General features: G+C 60.0%; 2 protein-coding genes and 1 pseudogene across 2 annotated transcripts; 1 reads left to right on the top strand and 2 right to left on the bottom strand.

Annotated features, from left to right (window-relative positions):
• The window catches only part of LOC119090184 (IQ motif and SEC7 domain-containing protein 1-like), a 10245-nt pseudogene extending 836 nt beyond the window's left edge, over positions 1-9409 (top strand).
• A 1278-nt stretch (positions 9410-10687) lies between these two features.
• LOC119114802 (uncharacterized protein CG3556-like) lies at positions 10688-18934 on the bottom strand. Its single transcript, XM_037238832.1, has 10 exons — positions 18779-18934; positions 18053-18119; positions 15235-15448; positions 14761-14864; positions 13475-13621; positions 12960-13117; positions 12511-12721; positions 11950-12160; positions 11242-11396; positions 10688-10935 (listed from the first exon to the last, which is right to left on the bottom strand). The coding sequence occupies exons 2-10, from the start codon at positions 18105-18107 to the stop codon at positions 10874-10876; spliced, it is 1317 nt and encodes a 438-aa protein (XP_037094727.1). The 5' UTR covers positions 18108-18119; positions 18779-18934; the 3' UTR covers positions 10688-10873.
• A 1582-nt stretch (positions 18935-20516) lies between these two features.
• Positions 20517-26426, bottom strand: LOC119090363 (endoplasmic reticulum-Golgi intermediate compartment protein 1). Its single transcript, XM_037213164.1, has 8 exons — positions 26357-26426; positions 24480-24614; positions 23996-24087; positions 23333-23464; positions 22563-22724; positions 22074-22174; positions 21381-21491; positions 20517-20740 (listed from the first exon to the last, which is right to left on the bottom strand). The coding sequence occupies exons 1-8, from the start codon at positions 26374-26376 to the stop codon at positions 20633-20635; spliced, it is 861 nt and encodes a 286-aa protein (XP_037069059.1). The 5' UTR covers positions 26377-26426; the 3' UTR covers positions 20517-20632.
• Between the last annotated feature and the right edge of the window lie 289 nt (positions 26427-26715).

Genomic DNA, 26715 nt, shown 5'->3' with positions numbered 1-26715 from the left:
CCCCCCCCCCCCCCGTTCTCCTTCCTCGAAAGGCCTTCGGGCGTCGGGCTGTGCGGTGCCCAGTGAAGCTGGGCACCGTTTGGACGGTACGGCCGCGCAGCCGAGGCCCGTCCAACCGCCGCGTGGGCCGCTGCCCACTGGTGGGGACGGGCCTGCTCGGGCGTCACTGGCCTGGCCTGACGTGGCCTGTTCGGACGCCGCTGACCTCACCCGGCCTGACCCGGTCTGACCTGACCTGCCCCGACCCGGCCTGACCTGACCTGACCTGACCTGGCCTGGCCCGGTTTGTACCGCCCTCGTGACCGCGTCCGCCGTGCCCAGCTCCCGGCCGGCGCGGTGCGACCGGTCGGCTCCGGTCCGTGACGCCGCTTTGCTCCGGTTGCAGGGCGTTCGCGCAGGAGCTGGACTTCTACAACATGCAGCTGGACGCGGCGCTGAGGAAGTTCCAGGCCTACTTCCGGCTGCCGGGGGAGGCGCAGAGAGATCGAGCGGCTGATGGAGGTGAGAGCGGGCGCCGGGACGGCCGGCTGCTGGTCTGGTGCTGGCCGGCCGCTGGGCTGTAGGATCGGCGACCAAACAACCAGCCGAGCGTTGTGTAGTGCTTCGGGACTGACGCTACGCCGCCAGGCGCGTCCGCAGGTCACGAAGAGAAGCGGCTACGCTAACTCATTCTTCCTGTCTGAGGCGGCGGCGGGGGAAGCTCGTGTCTTCACAAGCGGTGCGCCCGGTCATACCTCAAAGAGAGGGCGGCTTACCGGCCGGAGCGGTATGGATTGCCCTGCCGCGAGGAGATGGCCGGCGGCGGCAACATTGCATGCCGCTGGGGTCGCTCAGCACGGGGCTGCGTTTCCTCACCGGCAGCCGATTGTAAAAGTACAACCGGCCGCAAACAAAACCGCAGCCAGGAAAACGAACGACTTCAAGGCTACCGATTGGCCCAGATCCGTGGGAAACACGAAATGGAATGGTTATTTGGCGCGAAGCCTGTACGGAGCACTGCCTTGTGATGAAAACGCCGCCGTTAGAAAGCGAGCGCGACCAAAGCCAGTCTGCGCCTGACCACGCGGGGGCAATGTGGAAGGGCCGATATTGCCCCCGCGTGGCGGCGTTATGGGCGTGCGAGGATTGCGATTACGCAATCAGTGTCGGGGGGGGGGTCGCGGCGATAGCGGGGATCGATGCAACGGCAGCTGACGGTCCCCGGCGCTGTCGCCACACCGCCGGCTGCCTCCCCCCCCCCCCCCTGCCGCCGGAGTCGCGGCCTGTCCGGGCAGGCATGCACGGGCCGGAGCGCGCCGCGCCGCCGCGAGCGAATCTTTTCCGGCTGAGGTGGGGCCGGCGCCGCGCGTGATTCATTGTGGGACGCCGCTGCACGGCACGGCTGGGTCGGCACGGCACGCTAGTGACGGCGCCCAGGGAAACCCATGGCGCCGGCGAGGGTGGCGGCGCATCAGCTGGGGAGGGCTCCCTGTGCGCCGGGGACGCTTACGTCAGAGTCCCACGGTTCTCACCCGCCGCTGGCCTCACCCGCCGCTGGCGGGCGAGACGGTAGAAATCGCGCCGAACGGCTTGTCGCCGAGCAGACGCGGGCGGTGGAAAGTTGTTCCGCTTGCCAGTGCCCACTGGGTTTACGGAGTGACGTTCGGGCAGCTAAGGGTGAACTTCGCACCACAGTCCTGTCGTGACTGTCCCGACTTCAAGGACTGCACATACAGATTACTCTGTCGTGACTGTCCCGACTTCAAGGGACTGCACATACAGATTACTCTGTCGTGACTGTCCCGACTTCAAGGGACTGCACATACAGATTACTCTGTCGTGACTGTCCCGACTTCAAGGGACTGCACATACAGATTACTCTGTCGTGACTGTCCCCGCTTCGACGGTTTGCATACACATGCGATACAACGCTGATTAACGTGATCCAGTGCAATGGAGAAATCAGAACCAAGCGCACAAGCGATCGCCCCTGATGTGCTGTGAACGGCGCCTCCCACTCGAGGGTCCGTTCTCGGAGCTGGACTCTCCTTGGCCGGGGGACGCCAGCCGGGCGTTATGAGCCGGCCATGTAGCGGGAATGTCTCCCGGCCCAAGGTCCCCTGCCAGCGTCAGCTGCCGGCCGTGGCCTGCGCCATAACCCGTCCGTGTGGTCCCGGGTCCGGTCCGTGTTCCTCGGGTCCCGTCCGTGGTCCCCGTCCAGTCCGTGGTCCCCGGGTCCCGTCCGAGGTCCCTGGGTTCCGTCTGCAGTCCTTGGGTCTCGTCCATACTCCCGGGTCCCGTCCGAGGTCCCCGGTTGGTTCCCGTCCGTGGTCCCTGGTTCCCGTCCGCAGTCCTCAGGCCTCGTCCGCGGTCCCCGGGTCCAGTCCGTGGTCCCCGGGTCCCGTCCGAGATCCCTGGGTCCCGTCTGCAGTCCTTGGGTCTCGTCCATACTCCCCGGGTCCCGTCCGAGGTCCCCGGTTGGTTCCAGTCCGTGGTCCCTGGTTCCCGTCCGCAGTCCTCAGGCCTCGTCCGCGGTCCCCGGGTCCAGTCCGTGGTCCCCGGGTCCTGTCCTCAGGCCTCGTCCGCGGTCGTCGGCTCCAGTCCGTGGTCCCCGGGTCCTGTCCTCAGGCCTCGTTCGCGGTCGGGTGCAGTCCGTGGCTCTGGTCCTGTCTGAGATCTCCGCGGCCGGTTTGCCGTCGGCGGGTCCGGTCTGTGGTGGGCTCCTGGTCCTGCCCGGGCTGGCTGGCACCCGTGCCGCCCATGTGTCGTCACAAAAAGAGCCGCCGGACCAGTTTTGTTCTCTGTGTTAATTGCTGCACGTGCGGCATTCGCGGCTGGGTTGTCAACCGCACAGTGTCTGACTGTGGCTCGGTTGGCTGGAACGTATTCGGGTGAAAAAGAAGCGCCAAGAAAGTCGGAGCCAGTGGCCCTTAGCGTCGGCGGCCACAACTGCGCAGGAGGATTACGCAAATTTCCGGGGCGTGCGTTCGAAGTGCGTCTGGCCACGTTCGGCGCAGTCGTGCCGGAAAACATCCAGCGCCACCTGTCGTTCCATCTTTCCTTATTGTGGAGTCTGGCTGTGACCCGTCAGTGCTGCCCTGACCTTGTTGGCCGAGGTAAATTAGCCAACCGCACGGAGGCCGTCCCCGCATCGACGCGCCGCCCGTGGGCGCCCGGGTCCGCGCTTGCGACACATGTCGACCACCTGCCCCGGCGGCTGGAGAGCGCGATCACGGACGCTGATGAACGACCGGCCGCCTGGGCCGCGGCCACTCGCCGGGCATTGGCGGCGGCGACCGATGGCGGTCTGACACGCTCGTGCCGGCGCTGGGCGGCCGGGTGACCCCGGACTGGGGTCTGAGAGTGGGGCCGCCCGCCGAACGGCCATGTCTGCAGAGCGTAAGACGCGGTGCCGGTGTTGAGGCTGGTAGGTGGTGGCTTTGAGGGGTAGGTCCCGGGCCTGGGCTAGCTCACGTCGGCGAGTGTAGCACCGAGGTCAGCCGGCGGGATGCTGCCCCGGCTCGTCGGCTGCTTCGCCTGGCTGGGTCCCAGTGTCGGCACGTCGCCTGAGCGGCAGCGCCCATGCTGGGGTGAGCATCTCGCTGGAGCCAGCCCCGCTGTCGCATCTGCTCTCCAGATCCACCGCGGCCGGGCCGGTTCCGGTGCCGAGCTCCGGAACTGGGTCAGGCATCGTCGTCGCAGCCGAGCGCCGGCGGAGACGCTGTCGGTCCGAGCTGGCCAGGCCCGGTCCCAGTGCACCGGTCGGCGGGTCAAGGACGGGCCATCTCACGCGGTGCCCGTCGGGGCCGCGAATCGCTGTGAAGCGTTTGTTCGCGTGCAGAGCGGCCCGCTCCGCCATGAGCAAGGAGTGTTCCCCCGTTATGCGGCGGGCCGACCACGCTCGCTCACGTCAGGCTGTCCTTGGTTGAGTCTGGGTCCGGGACGTCTCAGCCTGCCCCGAACCCGCTCATCCCGCCTGCCGGTTACGGCAGAGTAATAACAACGCTGTACACACGGCGCTGAACCGTGTCCCCGGTGGAGTGACGGGCCCGGCGCGCGTGCTCCCGGTAGCCGGGCCTCCGGCGGCCGGAGGTCCGGCTGAGTGAGCGGCGCCGATCGGCGCTCTCCGAGCATGTACGGCAGTCCGTGCAGGCTGATCTTATGCACGCGGCGCGCTGACCGTCCCACCCGGACGCCGTTGCCCAACGCCGGCCGGTTTCTCCGCCCGAAACATTTTCCCGTCCATGCGCACCTGGCAACAGCCTTCGCTGATCGCGATGCTCGGCTTGGGCGCTCTGTTGCGGGCGCCCAAGCGCTGACGGCCAAAGGTGCTTTAAATCCTCATGTGCCGGGGCGCTTTGTAGAGCAGCTTGTTGTAGTGACCGAGGCCACTTCGTGCGACCGAAAGCTCCGGGGCTTTTTCTGAGACGGGCTGGAACCCGGGACCGACCTGTCTTACGTGACGCGACGGCGTGTGATGTAATGTGACGCCGAGTGTGGACGGGTCCTGGCCCCGCCCTGGCGCGAGGCCGTGCTCGGTGACCTGCGCTCGTGACGTGTGTGGGCGGAGCTGGAACCGTGTCTCGACACGAGGCTGTGGCCCCGCCCCGCGGCTCGTGACGGCCCCGGGTGCGGTCCAGACCCTATCAGTAGAGGCCGTGACGCCGACCCGTGACGCGTGACGCCCGCCCGCCCTCGCCAGGTGTTCGGACAGCGCTACTGCCAGTGCAACCACGAGTTCGTGGCCAGCCTGAAGACGCCCGACACGGTGTTCGTGCTGGCGTTCGCCATCATCATGCTCAACACGGACCTCTTCACGCCCAACATCAAGCCCGAGCGCAAGATGAAGCTGGAGGACTTCATCAAAAATCTCCGAGGTCAGTGGCAGACAGGGTGGGGCTCGTGGGCGCCGGTGTTTGTGGCGTGATGACGGTTTTTGCCGGTCCATTTAACGGTACCGGGGAAGTGATGACCCATTAGGTAATCCTCTCCTCATCTCTCCTGTGCACGCATCGTCTTCGACGTTTGGACCGCATCGGCTCGTGCTTGCCAGTGACCACTTTTCGGTGGCATGCTCGAGAGCGGGTCTCTATTCGTCTCCACTGTGTCGGCGGCGCTCCGCCCCGCCCTCTGTCCTGTCCACGCCGCCGCACTCCGCTGCCGGATGAAAGGATCACCTCCTCCACCCGCCCCGCAATCCGTCCCGTTCACAATGCCGCGCTCCGTCGCCGCACGAAAGGACCGCCCCCCCCCCCTCCCCCTCCCCCACCCCTCGAGTGGGTCTCACGCATTCAAACCGCGATTATCTGTTCGGAAACGGCGGCCGGAAGGTCCATCAGGTGTCAGTGCAGGGTGGCCGGGGAGGCGCGCGGGGCCGTCTGCGCTCGGGCGCAGCGCCTGACGACCTCGATGACACGCGACTGGGCCTTGCGTCAGGCGGGACCCGGCGGCCGGCGCGGCCACGCGCGCCGCGCCGTAATGGATCGATCGAGCATGGAGAACAAATGTCGGCAAATTGGCGCCAATTTGTGATCTATGTGTAGGACGCGGGACGATCGAGGTCGTGATCTCGTCCCCAGGGGTTAAAGCGAGTGAGATGAATGGGGAGGGCCGCCCGGCCGGCCGATGGGCGTCGTGGGAGGGACGGCCCGGCTGGCGGGATCGGCCGTTGGGCTCAACCCGTTCCGATCCATCAGGTGACACCCCTAATAATCTGCCGGCATGCTCGTCGGTGATCGATGGCCCGGGCTTGATTCCGCTATGCGGAGGTAATCACAGGCGGGCATCGCACGTGGCGAAATCACCGTTCGTGTCGTTTCTTGACATGCAGCAATCGCGCTTCTTTTTCCACTGCCACTGACTTTTCTTCTACCACGTGCCTGGAAGTGGCTCGTGATGCTGGAGGGCGCCTGGTACCACTTCGCAATGAAGGCACGCCTTCTTTTGGCGCTTTCGTATGATGTCCTTCATTATGGTTGCGTGTTGTAATCGGCTGCTGACTAAAAACGGAGCTTGTTCGGTTTCAAATTAGCGTTTGTCATGTCAGTCACGTGATCTGCATTAGTAATAGACACGTAAGACGGACAAGGTCGGGCGCTCTATAGATGGCTGGTATGCGGGACGGGTATTCTGGCCACGGAAAGGTTGTTTGTGGCGGCTCGTTTATTTCAAGGCATGTGGCCCGTGACCGTTTTGGCCTTCTGTATTTTGTGTGTGCCGCATTCAGGAGAAGTAGCGCAGTGCTGTGCGGCGAAATTTCAACGTCTTGCTCGTTGTAGGCATTTCACGTTCAACACTGGTATGTAGGGAAATCGATTTTAAAGTCCAGCTGATTCTTTTTTCCCGCATAATTGGATGCGTTGCGAAAGCCGCTGAGTCGGCTCATGAAGGCTTACGCGATATATTTTTTAATCCATCGAACTGTCTCAGTTTTGTTGTTGAGCCCCATCGTGTTTAACATTCTGTACAGTTAAACTGACGCTGTCATGCAGCATTTTAAGTCGTAGGTTTCTTCTGCTCAGACCGTAACGTGTGTGTAAATCGGGATAAGATTGGGGAAAAACGGTTAATTGTACATCAGCTGTCCAGTAGACAGGTTTCGACATCGGTTTTCCTGGCGCCTTGCAGAACTACAGTATTATCGCCCAGGTTTCCACCCGATAAAAGTTCACTCCTGTTATCTTGAGCTGAGCGTAGCGCGTGTGTGACCTTAACGAGCTAATGGACGACGAAAAACGACTGATCATGGCGGCGATTTTCCGCCCGGCCGGTGACAGTGGGACGGGCGACCTTCCGCACCGCTGCGTCCAGTCACCAATCGCTGGATCGCAGGAGCGCGCGGACCGGGCGGGGAGGGCGCGCCGCCGCCGGATAAAGTGCGCGCGCCGTGCTGGCCAGCGAGGAAGTGGCATGGGCGCCCGGGGTTGCTGCAGTCAAGGGCGAAAGCGGCGCGTGCGTTCGAAAGCAGGAGACGCACCCTGTATGACGGAGGCGCGCGGCCGTTATCGACTGAAGAGTCTTATTGCGCTGGGATTGGTTTGGGATTGAAAGGCCTGGGATTGGGCTCCCGGCCGCCGCTTAGGTCAGGGGTGACATGAGCCGGCGTAACAGGCTCCCCACCTCATGCCCAGCGGCATAGTGCTGCAAAATTAGATGCTGGACTGATAGAAGTAAAAATAACAAAACTGGTCTGTGTTCGCTCCAGGTTCAATTTTCTACAGGCCAACTTCTGTGTAGGCTTAACCAACTTCGCTTTCGAAGCTGGAAGGGCCAATTAAGGGGTGAAGTTGGTGATAGTGCATCGCGTGCTCTATCTGTCCCCAAGCGTGTCGTTAGTTTGTGGTCAACTGCTTAGTTGATGAAAGGGGTTGGAGCGGCTCCAACGGAACACCAGCCACACCGCTGCTCACACCGCCCTCTCTGTCCGCCTCAGGCATCGACGACGGTGCCGACGTCGACCCGCAGCTGCTGGCCGGCGTGTACGAGCGCGTGCGCGCGCAGGAGTTCCGCGCCGGCGCCGACCACGTGACGCCCGTTCTCAAGGTGCAGCAGACCACCATAGGCAAGAAGCCGGTGAGTGAGGCGGCGTGGCGGCCCCGCAGCACGCCCGGCGGCCGGCGGAACCCGCGCCGCCGGCAGCACCGGCTTGGCTTCGGGGCCACGGTCGGGTGTTGATGTCGTGGGCGGTGTTTGTTTGCTGGTGCTGGCTGTAGCTCGATCCTGCGGCTGTCGGTGGCCGTCAGCCCGCCTATTCATTGAGTATGTTTGCCCAAATAGCTTACCAGGTCAGTCGTTCAAAAGTTTATTAGTCACGGAATGCGTTTTGACGGGAAAGGTTACTCTACTGTGTGCACTTGTGGAAAGTTCTTAGTAAAGGACAGTGACGTTTTGTGTCGTGGGGTGTTAACTGGTCGTGTTGGTGATCACTGGCTTAGTTGTCTGCCAATGTTGTCAATTTTTTCACGGGTGCGCGCCGCTCATAGACGGTGCTGACACCTGTGGGCGGGTTTTCAGCCTCTTGCTTTGCCACACCGCCGCCTGGTGTGCTACTGTCGCCTGTACGAGGTGCCGGACGTCTCCAAGAGGGAGCGGCCCGGCGTGCACCAGCGCGAGGTGTTCCTCTTCAACGACCTGATGCTCGTCACCAAGATCTTCAGCAAGAAGAAGAACGCCATGACGTACTCGTGTCGGCAGAACCTGCCGCTGGCGGGGCTCTCTGTGTCAGCCTTCGACCTGCCTTGTGAGTGTCGGCGTGCGCGCGGACCCGGGCGGCGGGCGCGACCGCGTCCGGCGTCAGGGGCCCGGCGGCGCGAAGCTCGGGGGTGTGGCAGGGGGAGCGCAGGGGCCGGCGAGCCACGCTGATGGAGGGCCCCAAACCAGCCGTCAGTGACCTGTGGCCTTACAGTGGCCTGATGCCAGTGACTGGCCTGAGCAGGCAGCGCCCGGGTCGCTTGGCATGGCATCTCCTTAGAGCGAGCCGCCGGCCGGCTGCGTGTCCCAGTCCCCTCCGCTACCTCCATGTCCAGGCCTCGTCGCTGGAGCGTCGGCCTCCGCTGACCTTGTCAACCTCCGCTGACCTGATCGTCGACCTCCACCGCAGATTACCCGTACGGCATCCGGCTCTCGCAGCGCGTCGACGGCAAGGTGCTGCTCACGTTCAACGCGCGCAACGAGCACGACCGCACCAAGTTCTGCGAGGACCTGCGAGAGAGCATCCTCGAGATGGACGAGATGGAGGCGCTGCGCATCGACGCTGGCCTCGGCCGCCAGAAGACCAACGGCGTCCGCAACAGGTCAGACACGGGCGCGACCGGCGCCGGACCGGGCTGTCTCGTAGCGGTCTTCATCTAGCGATCGGACTAGTTCTAGTTTGTTGTGATTCAGTCATCTATTCCACAGCTGTTTTTTAACAGTGTGTGTACGTGGGTCAGTTGGATTTGCCCATTCGGAGCTGTTGTGGGAGGGTTGCTGTGGTGTCGGTCGGAGCCGGCCGCGGGGCTGGTCGCGCTGGTGGCTGTCGCGAACTCCCGTTCGCCGCGCTCCGGTCGGTGCGAGGCCACCGCCTGGGTTTCGGGCGCCGGGCCGGCCTGACCAGACGCGCGCCTGTTGCAGCCGGTCGGCGGAGAACCGCGACTCCGGCGTGGCCGACGTGGAGGAGGTGTCGGACGGCTCGTCCAAGTCGTCGTCCGGCCTGAAGCGGTCGGCGCTCTCCAACTCGCTGCTGGACATGACGGAGGCCGGCGGCCGGCCGCAGCGGCGCGGCAGCGTCGGCTCGCTCGACTCGGGCATGTCGGTCAGCTTCCAGTCCAACAGCACGGCCTCGGCGCAGACGGGCAGCCCGCCGACGGCGCCGGCCGGCCAGCACCGTCAGCGGCGCGCGCAGCGGCGCCACTGACGGCCGCCGCCGCCGCCGCCGCGGGCCGCGCCGGACCCGCCCACCCGGCGGCGCTGGTAGTCCCCGTCCGGCAGGCAGCCGAGCGCAGCTGCGAAGTCATCGTGCCCGCATATCGCCCCCGTCGCGGTCGCGACGCGGGTTCATCGGCGTGGACGCACCCGCCGCATCTCCATCGACGCCCGCCCATTGTAGTATCCTGACTCCCCGCACCCAGTTAGCACATGTAGACCGCGGGCCGCATCCGGTCGGCTCATCTGTTTTCGTCTGACCACGGGGTCACCCAGGGCGGGGGCTGGTCGCGCCTCTGCGTCGGCCGAGACCCGACCACGCGGACTCGCCGCCCTGCCTGATGACCTGACCAAGGGCCGGGCGGGCCCGCCGTTGTGTTGCGTGAGCGTCGTTTGTATGCAGTCAACTAACCATTATCTAGTCGGAGCGCGTGCCTGATCGTGCGCTAGTCTTCTGAAAGGGAGAAATAACTATGTAAATATTGGCGAGCCGGAGGCGGCGCGGCTTTGCATGGCTGCAGACCGTTTGATATGTATTCAGTATATGTGATGTCGTGTGGTGACGAGGCGTGCGCCTTATTTTGAGACCAATATATGTGGATTGTATGGCTTCCGTTCTGTTCTGCGCGGGCGCGATATAGCCTTTGCTGAGAACCCACGAAGGACTTCAATAGCGTGTATTGCCATGCAATTACCAGCCAGCAGTAAGACGGACGACGCGCACATACGACGCGGCGCCCGGTGGAGCGCCGTCTCCGTTGAGAGCCAGTGCGATGGGATCTGTAATGCTTCGGAGGCATCTACGACGGCGAGATGGGTGGAACTGGATGTCCTATTGCGATACCAGCGGGGCTGAACGATTGTAAAGCGTTGAAATGCGGGCCCAAGCGAGCATTGATATAACCTCCACTTGGGTGATCAGATGAACTAAGCCCATGGTAACGTCTGGTTGAAACAGCTAGCCACGAAAATATTTGTAGCGGACTTTGGCAGGCGGGCTTTGGCTCGCGGGCTTTGGCTTACGGGCTCTGGCATGACACATCTAGCGCAATTTCGGCGCGGACATTCGACCGGGCGACCGGCCGATTCCGGACAAGCCTAGTTCTAACAGCTCTCGCCACCCCGCCCGGCTACCAGCGACTCCAAATAAGGGAGGACCATCACAACCACACAGCGCGTACGACACTACTCCAGCGTAAGGCAGGTCGCAACAACCGGGTCTGGGCTAGATCCAGATCGTCGGCCGCGGCGACCCCCACCACTCCACAGCCAGGCGACGCAGGCCTCCACTCGGCAGGAGGCCCTGCACCCCGCGAGCGTGGCGCCCTCCCACCACTAAACCTCCGCCGTCGGCCGCCTCCCTGCCCGCGCGGCTGGAGCCGCCCGCTCCCCAGCGTTTCCCGCCAGCCGACGCGGCTTCCCCAGCTCTCGCTCCGGACTGCAGTGGTGCCCCGGGCCGACGGACGGCCGCGCCGGTCTCGCCACGCCGCCGCTACAGGTCCTTGTACCAGAACAGCACGTGCTCGTCCTCGTTCGGGTACAGGTTGTCCACCCCTGGAACACAGGCGGGCGCCGTGTGGGTGCGACAGAGAACGGTTCAAGCCGCCGTGTGTGCACTTCACCATCAGCTCTTTTGATGATTGACACCGGCCTCTAGCAAATACAAGTCCAATAGACCCCACCTGGTCTTTGAAAAACTTAATACCCTTTGCAGACGCAACACAATCAAACCTTTCAAAACGAGCACGACGCTTGCCTAAAGCGACCTGTGCGCAGCCCGAGCCTCGCAGCGCCGGTCTGACGCCGGTCAGCGTCTCTGGCCACGCAGCACAGCGGAACACCTCGGCGCGCGGCCCGCACCTGCCGTGAACAGCTGGCGGCCAGTGGGCGGGCGGGCCGGGTCAGGCCGGCCGGCCAGCCGGTACAGCAGCCAAAAGTGGTAGCCGTCCGCCCGTTCGTGTCGGCCGGCGATCGTGTGCACGTAGTGTCCGTTCGGCCAGGCCTCCGCCGAAAACCTGCGCGCGCAGTGGGAGGTGGGACTCGTGCGCGGAAGCTGACCAGCGAGACGGAGAGGGGTGCGGGACGCGTGGCGTTGGTCAGCCGTCAGTTATGGGGTGACGTCCTCTGTGTAGCGAGTACGCTCGCTGGATGCTTCAAGTAGGTCGGTCGGCCCTTCATCAGTAATGCTCACTATTTCAGGAGCATTGTGATGTGCTTGGGCTTGGGAAGTTGATTGCTACTCGCAGGCTTGAATGACAGCTATAGACCGAACCTAAATCACATTCTAACTGGCATGAGAACACTTAATGATTCAGACACATCGGGGGTCCCCCTAGTTCAGCACGGCCTGAAATACACCAACCGGCTAGTGCGCTACAAGCGCAAAAGAAGCACCACCGGTCATGCAACACCTAAACAGTCTAACAACTCCATCCACCGTTGGAGGCCGTGAAATCCGCAGGGATGGCGATTTGTGAGCTGAGAGCTCTGAGCTGTGTGGGTGGGCCACAGACCAACACCACGCCAGACCAGACCAGCAACGCTGGTCAGGCCGCGCTGGCCTCTCACTGGAATCGGCTGTCGCGCTCGGCCGCCAGCTTCATGCAGTCGAACAGGCTGGTGTTCTCGGGCACGGCGAGGCGGCAGCTGAAGCTCTGGCTCACATCCACGCCGATCCACAGCCACAGCGTGACGTTCATCAGCCGCGGTGCCGACGCCAGGCTCGAGTTCACAGACCGGTCGATAGATGGCAGTTCTTTTGCCGGTCTCGGTTCGTGTTCTGTGAAGTTGAAAACTCCAGGACAAAGGCCCATTCGTTTACACACTCAATAAATCGACAATGCACGATGCACATGCGTCCTAGGTGATTTGAGTTAGGCACTAGAAACACACATTCGAAGAGCAAAGATAACTGAGACTACGCTCCATCCGAAGCTACCTGAACGCAACTTGGTTGTCTCCAGAAACGCGTCGTCTATTTTCTTATTAATAACATGTCGATTGTCATACGGCGCATGCAACTAATAGGGATAATTGCATCCCAGACCGCATTGCTGATTTTAGCTATCGCATCTGTAGCAATGCCACCGCAGTGACCTCTCTCGCTGTGAGCAGCCACGCCAGGCTCACCGTCAGCGCCAGCCAAAGCCGCTGCGTCTCCGCGCTGGCGGTGGCAGGGCAGGTCAGCCACGGCCAGCAGCGAGCGGCCGGCCAGCGTCGGCAGCACCTCGGCAGTGTCGCGAACGTCACCGAACGAGCCGTCGCTCTGCTGGCGCGACAGCAGGTACGAGACGGCGCGCGCCCAGCTCCAGCCGGCCGCCACGCCCTCCGAGCGCAGCGCCTGGCGACGCCGCGGCCGCGGAGGCGGGTCAGTCGGGCCGATCACTGCGGAGCATGCCAGCCGCGGCGGCCGACGCTGCACCTCACCCCTCACGGCACGACGAAAACCAACAGACTAATACGACATCTAACACTCTTCTCCACGATCCCCCTCCCGCTCCCTCTCTTGCGTGCTAACCAGATCCCCATGTCATTAACGTTCTCTGGCTAGGCCTCTCCGCACCAAGCTCTCCGCCGACCTGGATCGCCAGCAAGGTGGAGTGGAAGTTGCCGAAGCTGCCGTCCGCCTCCTGCCTGGCCACCAGCGTCGCCAGAGGCGTCCCCAGGTGCCTGTCCACGTGTTTGTTCTCGTCGTCGGCCACGCAGCGCAGTGCCAGCACCGACAGAGCCAGCGTATCTGGCCGGGAGTGGGATGGTCAGCATGCGTCCGATGGATGATTAGTGCCCACTCTCAACTGTGCCTCTCCGCCCCAGACAGGTTATCACAGGTGACAGCAGGGTCGCAGGGCACACGTCTCTGTCATGCAGGGTACACCGGGTGCTGAAGAGATAGAGCCTTAGACACCTTAGATAGATAGATAGAGATAGAGACTCTTATATAGACTCCAGACATCCCCTCCCTCAACTTCAGAACTAAACATCAATTAAGGCAAGCACAACAACTCCCACCGTTTCGGACGACACTCCTCTGACGCTTCACTCGCCGCAAGTTACGCGCGACCGCCGCCAAATCCCAGCGCCGCAGCGGTCTGACCTGTGCCGTGCAGGCTGCCGCTGGCGCTGGTGATCGCCAGCAGGCGGCCGAAGCTGCGGCGGCGGACGGGCGCGCCGGCGGCGCACGTCGCCAGCACAACCAGCGCTGACTCGTAGTCGAGCGGGTCCCGCTGGTGCTGCAGCACCGCTGCGGGGGCCCGATCAAGGTCAGGTCAAGGTCACAGGAGATCACGGCGCTAGTGCTGCAGCACCGCTGTGGTGGCCGGGTCAAGGCCAGATCAAGGTCACTAAAGATCACGGCGTTGGTACTGCCGCACCGCTGCGGCGGCCGGGTCAAGGTCAGGTCAAGGCCACTGGAGAGCACGTTGCTGGTGTTGCGGCACCGCTGCGGCGGCCGAGACCGGTTAGGTCAAGGTCACAGAAGCTGAAGGTGCTGGTGCTGCAGGGCCGCTGCGGCGGCCGGGTCAAGGCCAGGTCAGGGTCACTAGAGATCATGGCGCTGGTGCCGCAGCACTGCTCCGGCGGCCGGGTCAAGGTCAGGTCAGGGTCACTGGAGATCACGGCGCTAGTGCTGCAGCACCGCTCCGGCAGATGTGAGCAGTTCAAGGTCACGACCGGCTCCGCTGCTGGTACCGCAGGGCCGTTGCAGTAGCGGAGGTCAGGGCAGGTCCAGGTCACGACAGACTTCTCTGCTGGCTGGTGCGGGCGGCATTTGAAACGTCAACACAGCGGTTGGAGATACCGACCCCGGCCGGGAGACCGACATTTCAAACTGTTGTGACGTCATAGGCAAGGGACGTGGCAAGCAGCGGCTGAGACAATTAATGTGCGCACCATTTGTCGTCCGAGTATCTGAGAAACTATTTTTGTCCGCAGCTTAAGCCGGACTGAGATCCGCTCCTTCCCTCAGTCCAGCCGCTGGCCGTGACATTTCGGAGTTACGACCAGCGGGCTGCAGGCCAAATGAGTCGTTACCTCGACCCGGCTCGGACCCGGAGCGACCGGCCTCCGAACGGCCCCCGAGAGAGCTCAGCCGGCTGAACGCGATAGCCGCATCACGTCGAGATCGGGCTCAATGGGAGCAGATAGCTCCCCCAGCGGCCCCAAATGGCCGACATTTGAACGCAAATGGCACATCCGCAGATGACAGGACACGAAACACGAAGCCGGCTTCCGTCGTCATGCATGCATTCTAACCCACATGCGAAATAAGAACAAAACTAAAAACACGATATCACACCAGGACTAGCGTCTGCAGCCCGAGCAGAGCTGGTGACGTCTGGGGGAGGTCAGGACGCGGCCGCCACCGCCAGGCGCGCTCCTCACCGGTCAGGTCCCGGCCGTGGAAGTGGCGCACGTCGCCGCAGAGGCTGACCAGCGCCAGCAGGTACTCGGCCAGCCGCGCCGCCGTCAGCGGGTAGTCGTGGTGTCTGCGGCACCGGCGCCGACCGCCGTCATGTTCGAGCGGTGCTGTCAGGGGCTAGTGCGTGTGATGCCGCGAGCTCAGTGCGCTCCCAGCCTAACTCGGATGACATTTAAAGGCACTTGTATGATGCGTGTTGACGTAGAACTCACACTGCGTCCCTCGAAGGTTATTCCAGAACTTGCAGAGCAAGCCACAAATGCGTGCCTTGAACACATTGAACATATTTTACTTTATTTAAAACATATTTTAATGTTTTCGTTGCAGCGTTAGCCGGAGCTGTCAGCACCACCGCAGACTGTCTGTTGGCGTGATCTTTCAGAGGTCTTCAGAGCACAGGGAGCCTTCGCCGGGGCGTTGGTTTCCCTAGCGCCCACCTCCACAAGTCGGCCAGGGCGTTGATCTCCAGCTGCTGGCGGGTCAGCTGCCGGTCCGGTCCGGCCAGCGCGGAGTCGTTGACGAGAGCGGCGGCCATGACGGCGCGGGCGGTGTCGACCCCCCAGCCGCGGTCCGGCTCCTGCTGGCCCATCAGCCAGCGCAGTCCGGAGGAGGCCGCCGCCGCCGCCGCCGCCGGCACCTCCGCCGGCTCCTCTGCGACGGTGAGTCAATGTGAGGTCGTTGCAGAACCGTCGTCTGTTGTCTGGTCCTTTCCGCGACGTTACGCCGTTTGCACGTCATCACACCCCGACAGACATGGAGCCGACTCAGCTGTCTGCAGGGCGAGCGTTACGGCGCTGCCCCGGCTCCCCCGCCCCCCCCCCCCCCTCCGCCAGAGCCCCGCAGAGCCTCGCCGTTCGGTCTGACGCGGGTCCCTGCGCGACACGCCTTGGGTCCGCGGTGATGACTGTGGCATCGACGCACTGCCCGCCTCTCAATAGTCTGTATTCATGTCTCCAAAGTAGTCCGTGTAAACTGAAGGGGCCCAACACGGTACGAACACAAGCGAGCAGGATGCGTTCCAGGGTGGCCATTTACTGCAATATTTTAACAGGTTAATCTAAGGTAGCGGAAGTATATTTGTGTCATTAGCGTTGTGTACAGGATGTCACGAAACTGCTTTTTGGCAGCTGTTCTTTAATGTTACTTTTTGTTAATGTTACTTTTTCCAGCCTGTGTATTCTCGGTGAAGGGTCGTCTGAGAATGAAGAATGCGTTATTAGGGTCTGTACCATGCGGCGAACTTTGAACGCTACGCATATACCCCATATTGAATATTCGAAAATGCCTTACCACCGTTCGCGTTCATCGGAAATGCATAGCCCCAGTTTCTAAAGGCCGCCGGCTCGGGCTCAGGTTGTTTTAATGATTCTCTGAGGGTCTCACGAAGCCGGTGGCGCAGTTGTGCCTCATTATCACGGAGCGTTCTCCTGCGCCTGCATTAGTTGTCTAAGCTTGGTGCTGACTCATGCTTTCCCCAGTGTCGCTAGCATGACAGCGACCTCGGCCGCACACTCAACTCTGTCATCGTCGTGGATTCCAGCCGTTTTCTGCGGGTGCGTCAGTCAGGCGCCGGGTCTAAGTGAGTCTGTCCTCTCGGTCATCTACCATTCCAGCGGGTCCCGATGAGTTCACTGGCCCCGTGCGAGGTCAGCAAATAACTGCCCATTAGCGCTCCCCCCCCCCAAAAAAAACACCTAATTTCCTTTCGTGAGCGAATTACAAGCACCTGCGGGACATTATGGGGACTAGGACAACGTCCCACCCCGCCCCGTGGGGAAGGGCGCGGCCGCCGGTCGCCTGGCGCCAGTTGGTCGCGTGCAACACACACACCAGCCGCCACTAAAACGTGGGTCGCCGCCGACCACGCCGGCTTCAATCGATAGGCTTGCAAGCTATTGCCTCCGTAATGTCGAGGCACCTTGCGTAGCCGCGACCTAACATGGGCGCCTTCTTCTGTTCGTAAGCGAGTTGCAAAGCTATAGACCGACTACCCAGACCCACAAAGAATGAACTCAGCAACGATCAAGCTTCCCGATGGCGTACTAGTTTTGACGTATTTGGCGTATTCGTTGGACTATAGCTTTGCCCTTGCCATGACGCAAGCCTCATTCATGTGACAGTTCGTGCCCGATGTGCTGCATTCACTGATCCGGCATGGCGTCATACATGTGGCAGACTTAAACGGACTCGACTCATGTGTGCTGACAGTCGGGGATATTAGATTTCCGTGACGCTCTCGCGTTGCGCTTTTACGAGACGACACCCGCAGCGTGCGGCTGTTCTAGATGTGTCTCTGGCAGGTTTAATGATCCGGGCTTGGCAGGCAGGCTGGCAGGGCCGCAGGCAGGTGACGCTGCTTCCGTGTCTCGTTGGGACTCACCAATAGCTATATTTACGGCTTCGTCAAATAAGGTGTTATCAAAGTAGCATAAATCCTTCGAGGATATCCCGCAGCATTGAATGATATCATCATTCACAAAGGCCATAACGCAGCATGTGTATCTTGTCATTTGATGATCGTCAGAGTTGGTGCTTAGCTGTCAAGCTGAGAGACGCAGATGACACCACCTCATGCTGCGGCCCTCCAGAACCAAAACTGAGACCCGGTGCCGGTGCAGGCTGGCGCCGCCCTTAACGTCCGCCAGTCCGACCAGTCCGCGGGCGGCTGGGCGCGGATGCGGGATCAATATTGAACGTCAGCCATGCGAAGTGAAGCGCCGGGAGTCTCCGCCACCACCGCCGCTCGTCCGGGCCGGCTCCTCTCGGGCTGACCGGTCCTAACGAGCTCAGAGGCGGCGGGAGCGGGCCTCGCGAGACGCCGGGAGTCTCCGCCACCGCCGCCGCTCGTCCGGGCCGGCTCCTCTCGGGCTGACCGGTCCTAACGAGCTCAGGGGCGGCGGGCTCGTCCGGGTCGGCTCCTCTCGGGCTGACCGGTCCTAACGAGTTCAGGGGCGGCGGGAGCCGGGGCCTCGCGGGACGCCGGGAGTCTCCGCCGCCGCCGCCGCTCGTCCGGGCCGGCTCCTCTCGGGCTGACCGGTCCTAACGAGCTCAGAGGCGGCGGGAGCCGGGGCCTCGCGGGACGCCTGGAGTCTCCGCCGCCGCTGCCGCCGCTCATCTGGGCCGGCTCCTCTCGGGCTGACCGGTCCTAACGAGCTCAGGGGCGGCGGGAGCCGGGGCCTCGCGGGACGCCGGGAGAGGCAGGTAGGTTTCCGGGACAGCCGAGCGGCACTTACCAGCACGTCTGGCGTCATTTACCTTGTTTAAAAGATGATGCCAGGCAGGCGAGGCTGAGCAGAATCACCAGCTTCATGGCGCCGGCCCTCTGGGAACGGTCGACAGCGACAAAGGCGAAATCAGAACAAGCTGCAGGCTGTAAAACAGGGCACGTTCGGCAGTAGGTGAAGCATCGCAGAATAAGTGAGTGGAACTGAGCACGAATAGGTGTTCCCTGCATTTGAAATGCAATCGAATCCAGCCGCTGCCCGGGGCTACAAGGGTTCGCCCCATACAACACAAAATACGGCCCCTGCATAGCCGAACTGAAATGTCGGCCGGTTTCTTTAACGTCTCAGTAACCGCCATTAGTGCATAATTGACAGGTCAAATGAGTATCTAACTTTGCAGGGCTTTACAAGGCGTGACACCCAGCCCTTGAAATGAACTTGACAATATCGCGCGATACAGCGTTTACGTGCATTTCACTTCCTATCATCCTGTCATTTCGCACTGGATCGTACGTAACGGAGGCCACTGTGCCACCGCACGGAAGGCACAGCCTCTCCCTAGTCTGCTAAAACACGCCGTCCCCCGGTGACTCGGAGGAGCGTAATCCGACGTGTTCCGGCTCACCTCGCCCCGCCGGTCAGCTGCGGCTGTCACGGGTCTGAAGGTACGCTGACTGGGACCGGAGCCGGGCGGGGGGCGGGACAGGGCGCAGGCCCGCGCACCGCCGCGTCCTCCGTGATCTGCCGGTCCACTCACCGTGTCGGTGTCCGGGTGACGACGCGAGCAGGACGCCGACCTTGCCCCGGTGGGCTGACGACACGAGGCCGCACCCGGCGCGCCGCCGACCCTGACCCGCGGAGAGGTCACGTCACCCGGCCGGAGAGCCGCGCCGAGGTCGCCCGGCAGGTCGCAGCGGCCCCGTCGAGGTCAAGCCGCCCCGCCCGGCCGACCGCCGCCCTGTCCGCCCGGCCCGCGCCGCCGCCCGCCTGTGACCGGCCGCGCTGGTCGATCCGGCTGCCCCTCCCTCCCCGCGCCCGCCGGGCCGGCGCGCCGAGGCGGCTCGGGCCGGCGGCGCCGGCAGCTGCCGCAGGTCACCGGGCGCCGCGGCGCCGACAGCCGCTCCGACTTAGAGGCCAGGTTCAGCCATGTCTCCATGGCAGGTCGCCGGCCGACGTCAGGCTAGCCCGCGGGATTTCACCCACGCTTCAAAACGCATTGGCATTGACGGTCAATGCCAGGGTGAAGGTGATGTCGGTCAATATCGAGGTCATTATTCCGAACTGCTCGGCCGCGCCAGGAGAAAGCAGGCGATCATCTCATGCTTAGATGTATTTGCACAAAAGCTCCCCGGACGGTGAGCGGATGGGGCCCAAAAAAGGCGTGGTCAGTGATATACCTGCAAGTCCAAGGAAGAGCCCAAAACATGCAGCTGCAGATGTTGGCCAATCCCATGCGAGCACTTGGCTATATTCAGAGCTACAGACATGACTAAAACACCGACTCCAAAGAACCCTTCTGAGCGCCAAGTATAAAGTGTAGGCACGCGGCAGGCGAGAGCGGCGCACGAGGTTTGTCGAAAGAGGGACATCAGCGACACCCAAATCCAACAAATCCAGCGCGTCTAAATGTCTCGCTGGGAGCAGACGATATCACTTTTGCGAAAGGCCGTGTCAAATGCTGAGACCAATCGCCGGCTGGCACAGCCAGGAGCAGCTAACTTTCTGCATATGGACAGGGCACGGCCAGCACTGGAAAGAGCACACACTGAAGTCTGTGCCAATCAAGCTGCTTGACCGACAGTTACAAAGTAAGACGCGCCCCAGATATATCTAACGGAAGGATATGGCAGAAAGTTAAAAATGCGTTGCATCAAAACGCGGTAAAAGATAAGACCGAATAGGGTGTTGACGAACAGCGATGAACAATGCTTTGTTACCAGCTGACTTTGGCTGAGTTGAAACTGAAAACGCCCAGCTTCAGCAAAACAACATGGCTTGCACATTACTACGGTAAATGATGAATGGGCCAGGAAGGTACAAAATATTTAGGGGGTGTGATAGCTCACGATCAGATGTGCAGAACGGTTGAGTCAACAACTTCCCTGATGCCATAAAACGTCGTTGTACATTTTGAAGAGCACAACAATGTCAGCTATCGCAACATTGTACACGCTCAAGCACAAACAAATTCTCGCAATTGCACACAGCAATGCAGCCTCCTTAACACCACCTCAACTGAAACAGAAATGCACGTGATCTGAGTATAAAAATACAGCAACAACCACACCTAGCTACGGCCTAAAACAATTCAAAAACGGCCGGTTCTTTCCGGGCTCCCATAGCCGGCCAAAGCACAGCCCCGCTCGCTGACAGCCTACGACGACCCCGCTCCCACCAGCGCAATCCCACCAACCCACCCCGCGCCGCGAACCCCAGCACCGCAGCCGCCGGCGTTCGGCTGCTTCCCACGCCCCCCCCCCCCCCTTACACACGGTCTCTCCCCTCTCCGCTGCACGGCCCGTCCCTCCGCCTAGCCGGCGTTCCACCGGTCGGCGCTGCCCCTGCTCTGCCTAGCCGGCGCCGCTGAACCGGTCCGGCCCCGTCCAGAGCGTTACGTCAGCTTGCCCAACTCGAACTTCTTGAACATCTCGGAGGCGGTGAAGACGGCGGAGTCGACGATGCCGGCCACGGTGAACGTGCCGCCCACGATGGCGCACACCTGGCGGGCGGACCGGACGACCGTCTGTCTCGAGCGCCACATTTGTCTCGAGCGCCGCGCACATCGCCCAGGGGTGAGTTCAGATGGGTAGGGCCATGGCGAGCGGCCGTGGGATGCATCCCACACCACACAACATCTCGGCAAGGCAGACATGCTGACAGCAAGTTCGGCCCGAGAAACATCAGCATGTACTGACATGCAGCCTGCACATTTTTATGGACACGCTTGTTGATGTCGGAATAACATGAAACCCTGCCGTCCCCAGAAGAGCCTGTGTTGGCTGCAACTCTCCCTTCAGTTCGCTTTCAATGGCTCCGCTCATGAATTTTCGAGTTGTGCGTCGGTACCATGAATCGTGTGAATCGAACACAAAGCGCCTACAGGAAGGCCCGCTGCTTAAGTTCTGAGCAACGGGAGCGGAAAGATCAAAGCACGAATCCACGTTCTGGGCGGTGACATAAAGAAAAGTTAGGCGTCTTGAGCGCTTCGCACAAAGAGATCGCATTTCATGCCGCGGCACATCCATTCAATCTGCGCTCTCGGACCGGGTCGTGGCCGGACCAAGCGCACCAGCCAACCCCAGCACCGTCCCCTGCAAACGGACCCGCCCACCCTCCCGTCTCACCCCGCCCCAGCTCACAGTCGTGATGAAGGTGTAGACGGGCGGCCGACGCTCGTGGTAGCGCACTGTGATCGGGTTCAGGTCGTACTTGAACCAGATGGCCGGCGCCCGACCCAGCTGCGAGCGCGCCTGCAGCAGCGCAGCGCACCGTCAGCGCCGTCAGCCGGAGCCGAACACGGCCGGCGGGGAGACGGCGGACGCAGACAGGCGGGCGGCGGTATCGAATGTCAGCGCCGTCAGCCGGAGCCGAACACAGCCGGCGAGGGGGCGACGGCCACAGACGGGCGGACGGCGCTGACTGTGAGCGCCGTCAGCCGGAATCGAACACGGCCCGCGGGGACGCGACGGACGCAGGCGGGCGGCGGTGCCGTTACGCCCGAGAGACGCACGAGTGATTTGGAGGCATGGCAATAACCAAGACCAATGCGTTCCAAGAAAGCAACAAGAATAGCAGTCGATGCGCGGATGGCGTAGTATGCAGCATCAAAATAAGACAGCTTGATGTCACAAAGTACACGCAAATAACACATTCTGCGCTATCAGTCGACAGCAGAAACAACAAATGAGCGGCCATTGGGCATTTGGAGTGACAGCAAGCGACCGGGAGAAAAATTCCACGACAGAATTTCATTTTCTATCTTATCTTCTATCTGACGTACAACTCTACCGCCATCACCAAGTCCGGCCGGTTCTCGACAGCCAATGACGTACCCGGGAAACGTAGGTGTACTGATAGGATACCAGCTCGACGCCGCTCAGGTCCACGTATACGGTCGGCACCACCTTCATGATGTAGTCGTGCGACGCAGAGGCTGCCAGAAGACGAACCGACGTCAGGGGAGGCCACCGAGCACACACGGACAGAGCGAGCGGAGCGTAAGGAGAGTGGAGGAGCCATACGGACAGCGCGAGCCACACACGGACACCGGCAGTGCTTACGAAAAACACAGTCCACACCGCAGAGTCACGGCTTCCTACTCGGGTCGCCGGCAACGACCCAGCAGAACTTCCAGCTACCGCCGCGTGAGCGCCCCGCATGCCCTGCGGTGGGTCGGCCTTCTCCCCCCTTTGCCCCCCCCCCCCCCCCCCAGCTCCGGCGACTTACCGGGCGAGTCGAGCGCGTGCCGCTCGGACAGCGGGCAGCTGGGTCGGCCTCCTCCTCTCCCCCTCCCCCCCCCCCCCCCAGCTCCGGCGACTAACCGGGCGAGTCGAGCGCGTGCCGCTCAGACAGCGGGCTGAAGCTGGCCATCGGCAGCCGGTCGGCCGACACGCGCCGGCCGAAGCGCAGCTCGTGCACTACGTGCGCGAAGTCCGCCTCGGCCGGCTTCTGGCGCGACGAGTGCGTCGACACGTGGAAGTTACCTGCGGCGGGCGGGGTCAGGCGGCCTTCAGACGGCCGTCGGGCGGCGGTCAGACGGCCGTCGGGCGGCGGTCAGACGGCCGTCGGGCGGCGGTCAGACGGCCGTCGGGCGGCGGTCAGACGGCCGTCAGGCGGGGTCAGACGGCCGTCGGGCGGCGGTCAGACGGCCGTCGGGCGGCGGTCAGACGGCCGTCAGGCGGGGTCAGACGGCCGTCGGGCGGCGGTCAGACGGCCGTCGGACGGCGGTCAGACGGCCGTCGGGCGGCGTTCAGACGGCCGTCAGGCGGCGGTCAGACGGCCGTCAGACGGCCGTCGGGCAGCCGTCAGGTGGCGGTCAGGCGGCGGTCAGGCGGGGTCAGACGGTAGAGGGGGTCCGAAGAGCTCGTAGGGGTCTTGAGGCTGCTCGAGAGCAGTTACACAAGCCGTGATCATACAACCAGCTTTCAACGTCAAATATTGTTAGGATAACCAGTGTGTGCACTATAACGTCATTTAACCAGTCAGCATCTCCCGGTAGTTTGGCTGTCGATAGACCATTAAAACACCTAGGAACTCTGAACTCACGGATGCAACTGTGGGTTACGTGGTGTGATGTAGGTTAGAGGCTGACCTGGCACTTTGTTGATCTGGAAGTCGGCCACCATCAGACACCCGGCCCCGGACAAGACGGGCGTTTTCTTGGTGTTCTCCACCATTCCGACCTCGTGCCTGCCCTGGTCATCCTGGATATCCAGGCCGACATCTGGAGACATGCACGATCACCTGACCCTGTTGTACCGCGCAACACGGACGATCTTAACGACGCTCAACAATTTCGGTCTCCCTACCCTGTTCTTTTGACTGGTGGCTGATAAAGAATTACCAGCACATCAGCGTAACATACCAGACGGAAAACACACGGGCCAGAAAGCTAACAGTTAAGCTAGCACGCCACAGCATATGGATGCTGCAGTGCCACTGCAAGATCGTAGGAACAGCCCGACATGGACAGCCAAGTGAATGCAGGGAGCTTCCGCGCAGTGAAGGAGCCGCGAGGCTCGCGACAGTCAGCCCTCTTAATGAAGAAGGTTATGGGCCTTCAGCATCAGCCCACAACACTCTCATACCCCCAGCAGCCAGTACTCAGTCTTTTCGCGCCCGCACCATTGGTCGGCACCAGCTGCCACGCTCCCAGCAGCAAACATTGATTCTAACGCTACTGGAGTCCAACAATGAGTCACATCGTCATCGGCATCCAGCAGCCGCTCTGGCGCTCTCGGCGGCCGATACTCACACTGACACTGCAGGCGGGGAAGCGAGATCTCCAGGTGGACCGCGATCCTGCCCGACTGGTTGCCAGGGTTGTCCACTAACAGGTCAGACACGCTGCCGGCCTCACCAGGCGTCAGTGGTGTACGCGTCCAACGGAAACACGCGTTCAACAATACCAACAACAACAGCAAACATGCAAGTGCGTCCAATGGACACACGCGTCCAGCAATAGCAAACATGCACACACATGCTCACTGCTGTTGCTATGACACAATGTTATTCACAAATTTCCACATGGTTAATGACAATATAACACCTGCTGCCACAAACTCCACCTCTAACAATGTAAGCAATGTCATATTATTGCCTAGTCAGTTCACATTCAGTGAACATAATTGAAGCCAACACCGCAGCTGATGGCATGTGTCAGCCACCAATCAGACAACAGAAAATATGGTTGTGGAAAACAACATACAATACAAAACAGCAAAATCAGCAACACCTACATATCTGGAGAAATGAAATTCCAGAGCTCAGAAACCAGCAGCAGGAACATGAAGCTGCAGCAGCAGACAGAAATGATGGCGCCCGAAACAGTTGGCTGTGTCAGGTCCTTCGGCACCTTGCGGTAAATATCCAGCCTGAAATGACAAATTTGTTCATTACACATGAACTTCCCTGGCTTCTCCACCTTTAAATGCCATTGCCTACTGATTTCTGACTTGATGAGCTAACAAACGAATAAAATAAAGATGTAACCATGCAACATCATTCAGAACTTCTGCAAAATTTATGTTGCTTATCTTAAAAATAACATACCAATATACCACTACTTCTTCCAGGTTGTAATATAATCATGAAGCCATCCAAAATCTCATAAAATATCATGAACCCTAGCATACTCATGGCCATCTGAGGTCAGGGTCGTGACAAATATGGACTGATGTGAGGTAACCTCCAATTGAGCTGCTTACAGTGACAGAACAACTTTTTAAATTTCTTCTGCTTTTCTCTGCAAATAGACACAAAACTACACAGATGTGGCCACACATGGTGCCAAATACCATTATATATGGCACCACCAAATATATACATATATATATATATATATATATATATATTGATATATATATATATATATATATATATATATATATATATATATCAGTTAACCTAACCTGATTGGTCAACAATGAGGTGTAATAAACTGATTTAAAGTGTAGCTCATAATTGCATTTCATGCACCATCCTGTTTGGAAATATTTGATCTAATACATCATGCATGGATTCTGCAAAGGAGAGATCATGCCTGCCTCCTACACTATGAGGATGGCAAGAACAAGGAACCTGTAAAATGTTTCAACACCTTGATGTTGACATGTTAAACACTGATTGCAGACACCGGCTTAACTTCAACTGAGATCTTTGATCTCTTTTTTTACCATCACTGTAAATTATCTTTCCAAAGATCAAAGGAGCTAAAAACATCAAATTTACTGCTAATTCACAGCTTCAGGACCACTGGATGAGGACATGTGTAAATGAAGCCATACACAACTTAAGACCTGACATAATGATAACAAGTCACAATTTTCAAATCAGTATTGAAAACAGCTAAATATGCACTACCTGGTATTGCACTACACCTTACTGAATGGTCCAGGAGCTACTCAACAAAATTTATGATGTTAACAAAACTATTCATGCCAGCATAACATTTAGGGGTGGCATATGCATGCTGCCTGTGACACCACACAGTAGTAGCATACATGAAATACACTGTCACTTTGAGCCTTATCATCATCTTTTAATTTCAGAAATTGGAAATAGGACAAGATGGTCAGCCAGGAATGGCATTCTTATGTGACATAATAACCACATATGCTAAGATATGCTGACAAAAGCTTCCTGCTAAAGTAGCATTGTTTTTCCTGAATAGCAGGACCAGGATGCTTATGCGTTTGATGCTTGACCTCTAAAGAACACTCAGGTCACATACCCAAACTAATTATCATACCCAGTAGCATAGTGTGCACAGTGATTGACATACAAGTCATCAGTCAGAATCATATTGGCAGTGAGCTATGCTTCGTAGTGGTCAACCAGGCAGCTGTAGCTTATTACATAGCTAGTGAACCTACAAAGCTGTCAGATATGGTGATATTCTCAGGAGAGATTCATTTACAGGCCTTGCACTTCCTAAAATATTAAGTGTGGAAGCCACTATAAGCTGTTTAGATTTCAGCTGTGGACCATTGCAGTTTTTCAGACCTTCCTAAGTCAGAATCATTACTTAGCAGCTGTAAGCATGATACATAAATAAAAATGACAGCCCAGTGTATCCAATAAATGCAGATCACCAGTAACTACCATGAACACCTACCTTTTGACATCAAAGCCCATGATTAATAGTGAACCAGGCCACAAAGTTCTTCCAGGTCAGAAAAAATAAACTGAAAATTCTTCGAGTAGCTCTGAAACAAAAACAGTAAAAATAAATATACTTGTGACTCACGGTGGGGAAAAATAAACGATAACATCGGGCTGGACGTCAAAACAAACAAAATAGTGGGGCCAAACTATGTCAACCAGAAACAGCAAAGCTCGCCCAGCCTGCCCCAGCTAACATGTTGGTTTTATGCAGCTCGCCAAAAGCTGCATTTCATGGCGTTACGGCTAAAAAATGCTTAGAACACATAATACGACAGGAAACGTGCATCAATCAGCACGCAAACTCAGCTC

The sequence above is a fragment of the Pollicipes pollicipes genome, unplaced genomic scaffold (assembly GCF_011947565.3).
Source record: "Pollicipes pollicipes isolate AB1234 unplaced genomic scaffold, Ppol_2.1 Scaffold_3087;HRSCAF=3621_pilon_pilon_pilon, whole genome shotgun sequence".
In the NCBI taxonomy this organism is placed as follows: Eukaryota; Metazoa; Arthropoda; class Thecostraca; order Pollicipedomorpha; family Pollicipedidae; genus Pollicipes; species Pollicipes pollicipes.
The sequence above is the reverse complement of the archived record's forward strand: the minus strand, read 5'-3'. Positions and strand labels throughout refer to the sequence as shown.

Excerpts from the sequence above, each read along its gene's own strand:
- LOC119114802 (XM_037238832.1), bottom strand. The coding sequence starts at position 18,107 with ATGAAGCTGGTGATTCTGCTCAGCCTCGCCTGCCTGGCATCATCTTTT. Across the intron at positions 13,622-14,760 it reads CCACGGCCGGGACCTGACCG|CGGTGCTGCAGCACCAGCGG; the intron begins GTGAGGAGCGCG and ends GGGCCCCCGCAG. Across the intron at positions 13,118-13,474 it reads CGGCAGCCTGCACGGCACAG|ATACGCTGGCTCTGTCGGTG; the intron begins GTCAGACCGCTG and ends ACTCCCGGCCAG.
- LOC119090363 (XM_037213164.1), bottom strand. The coding sequence starts at position 26,376 with ATGGGCTTTGATGTCAAAAG. Across the intron at positions 24,615-26,356 it reads ATGGGCTTTGATGTCAAAAG|GCTGGATATTTACCGCAAGG; the intron begins GTAGGTGTTCAT and ends TTGTCATTTCAG. Across the intron at positions 22,175-22,562 it reads GCACGCGCTCGACTCGCCCG|CCTCTGCGTCGCACGACTAC; the intron begins GTTAGTCGCCGG and ends GTCTTCTGGCAG.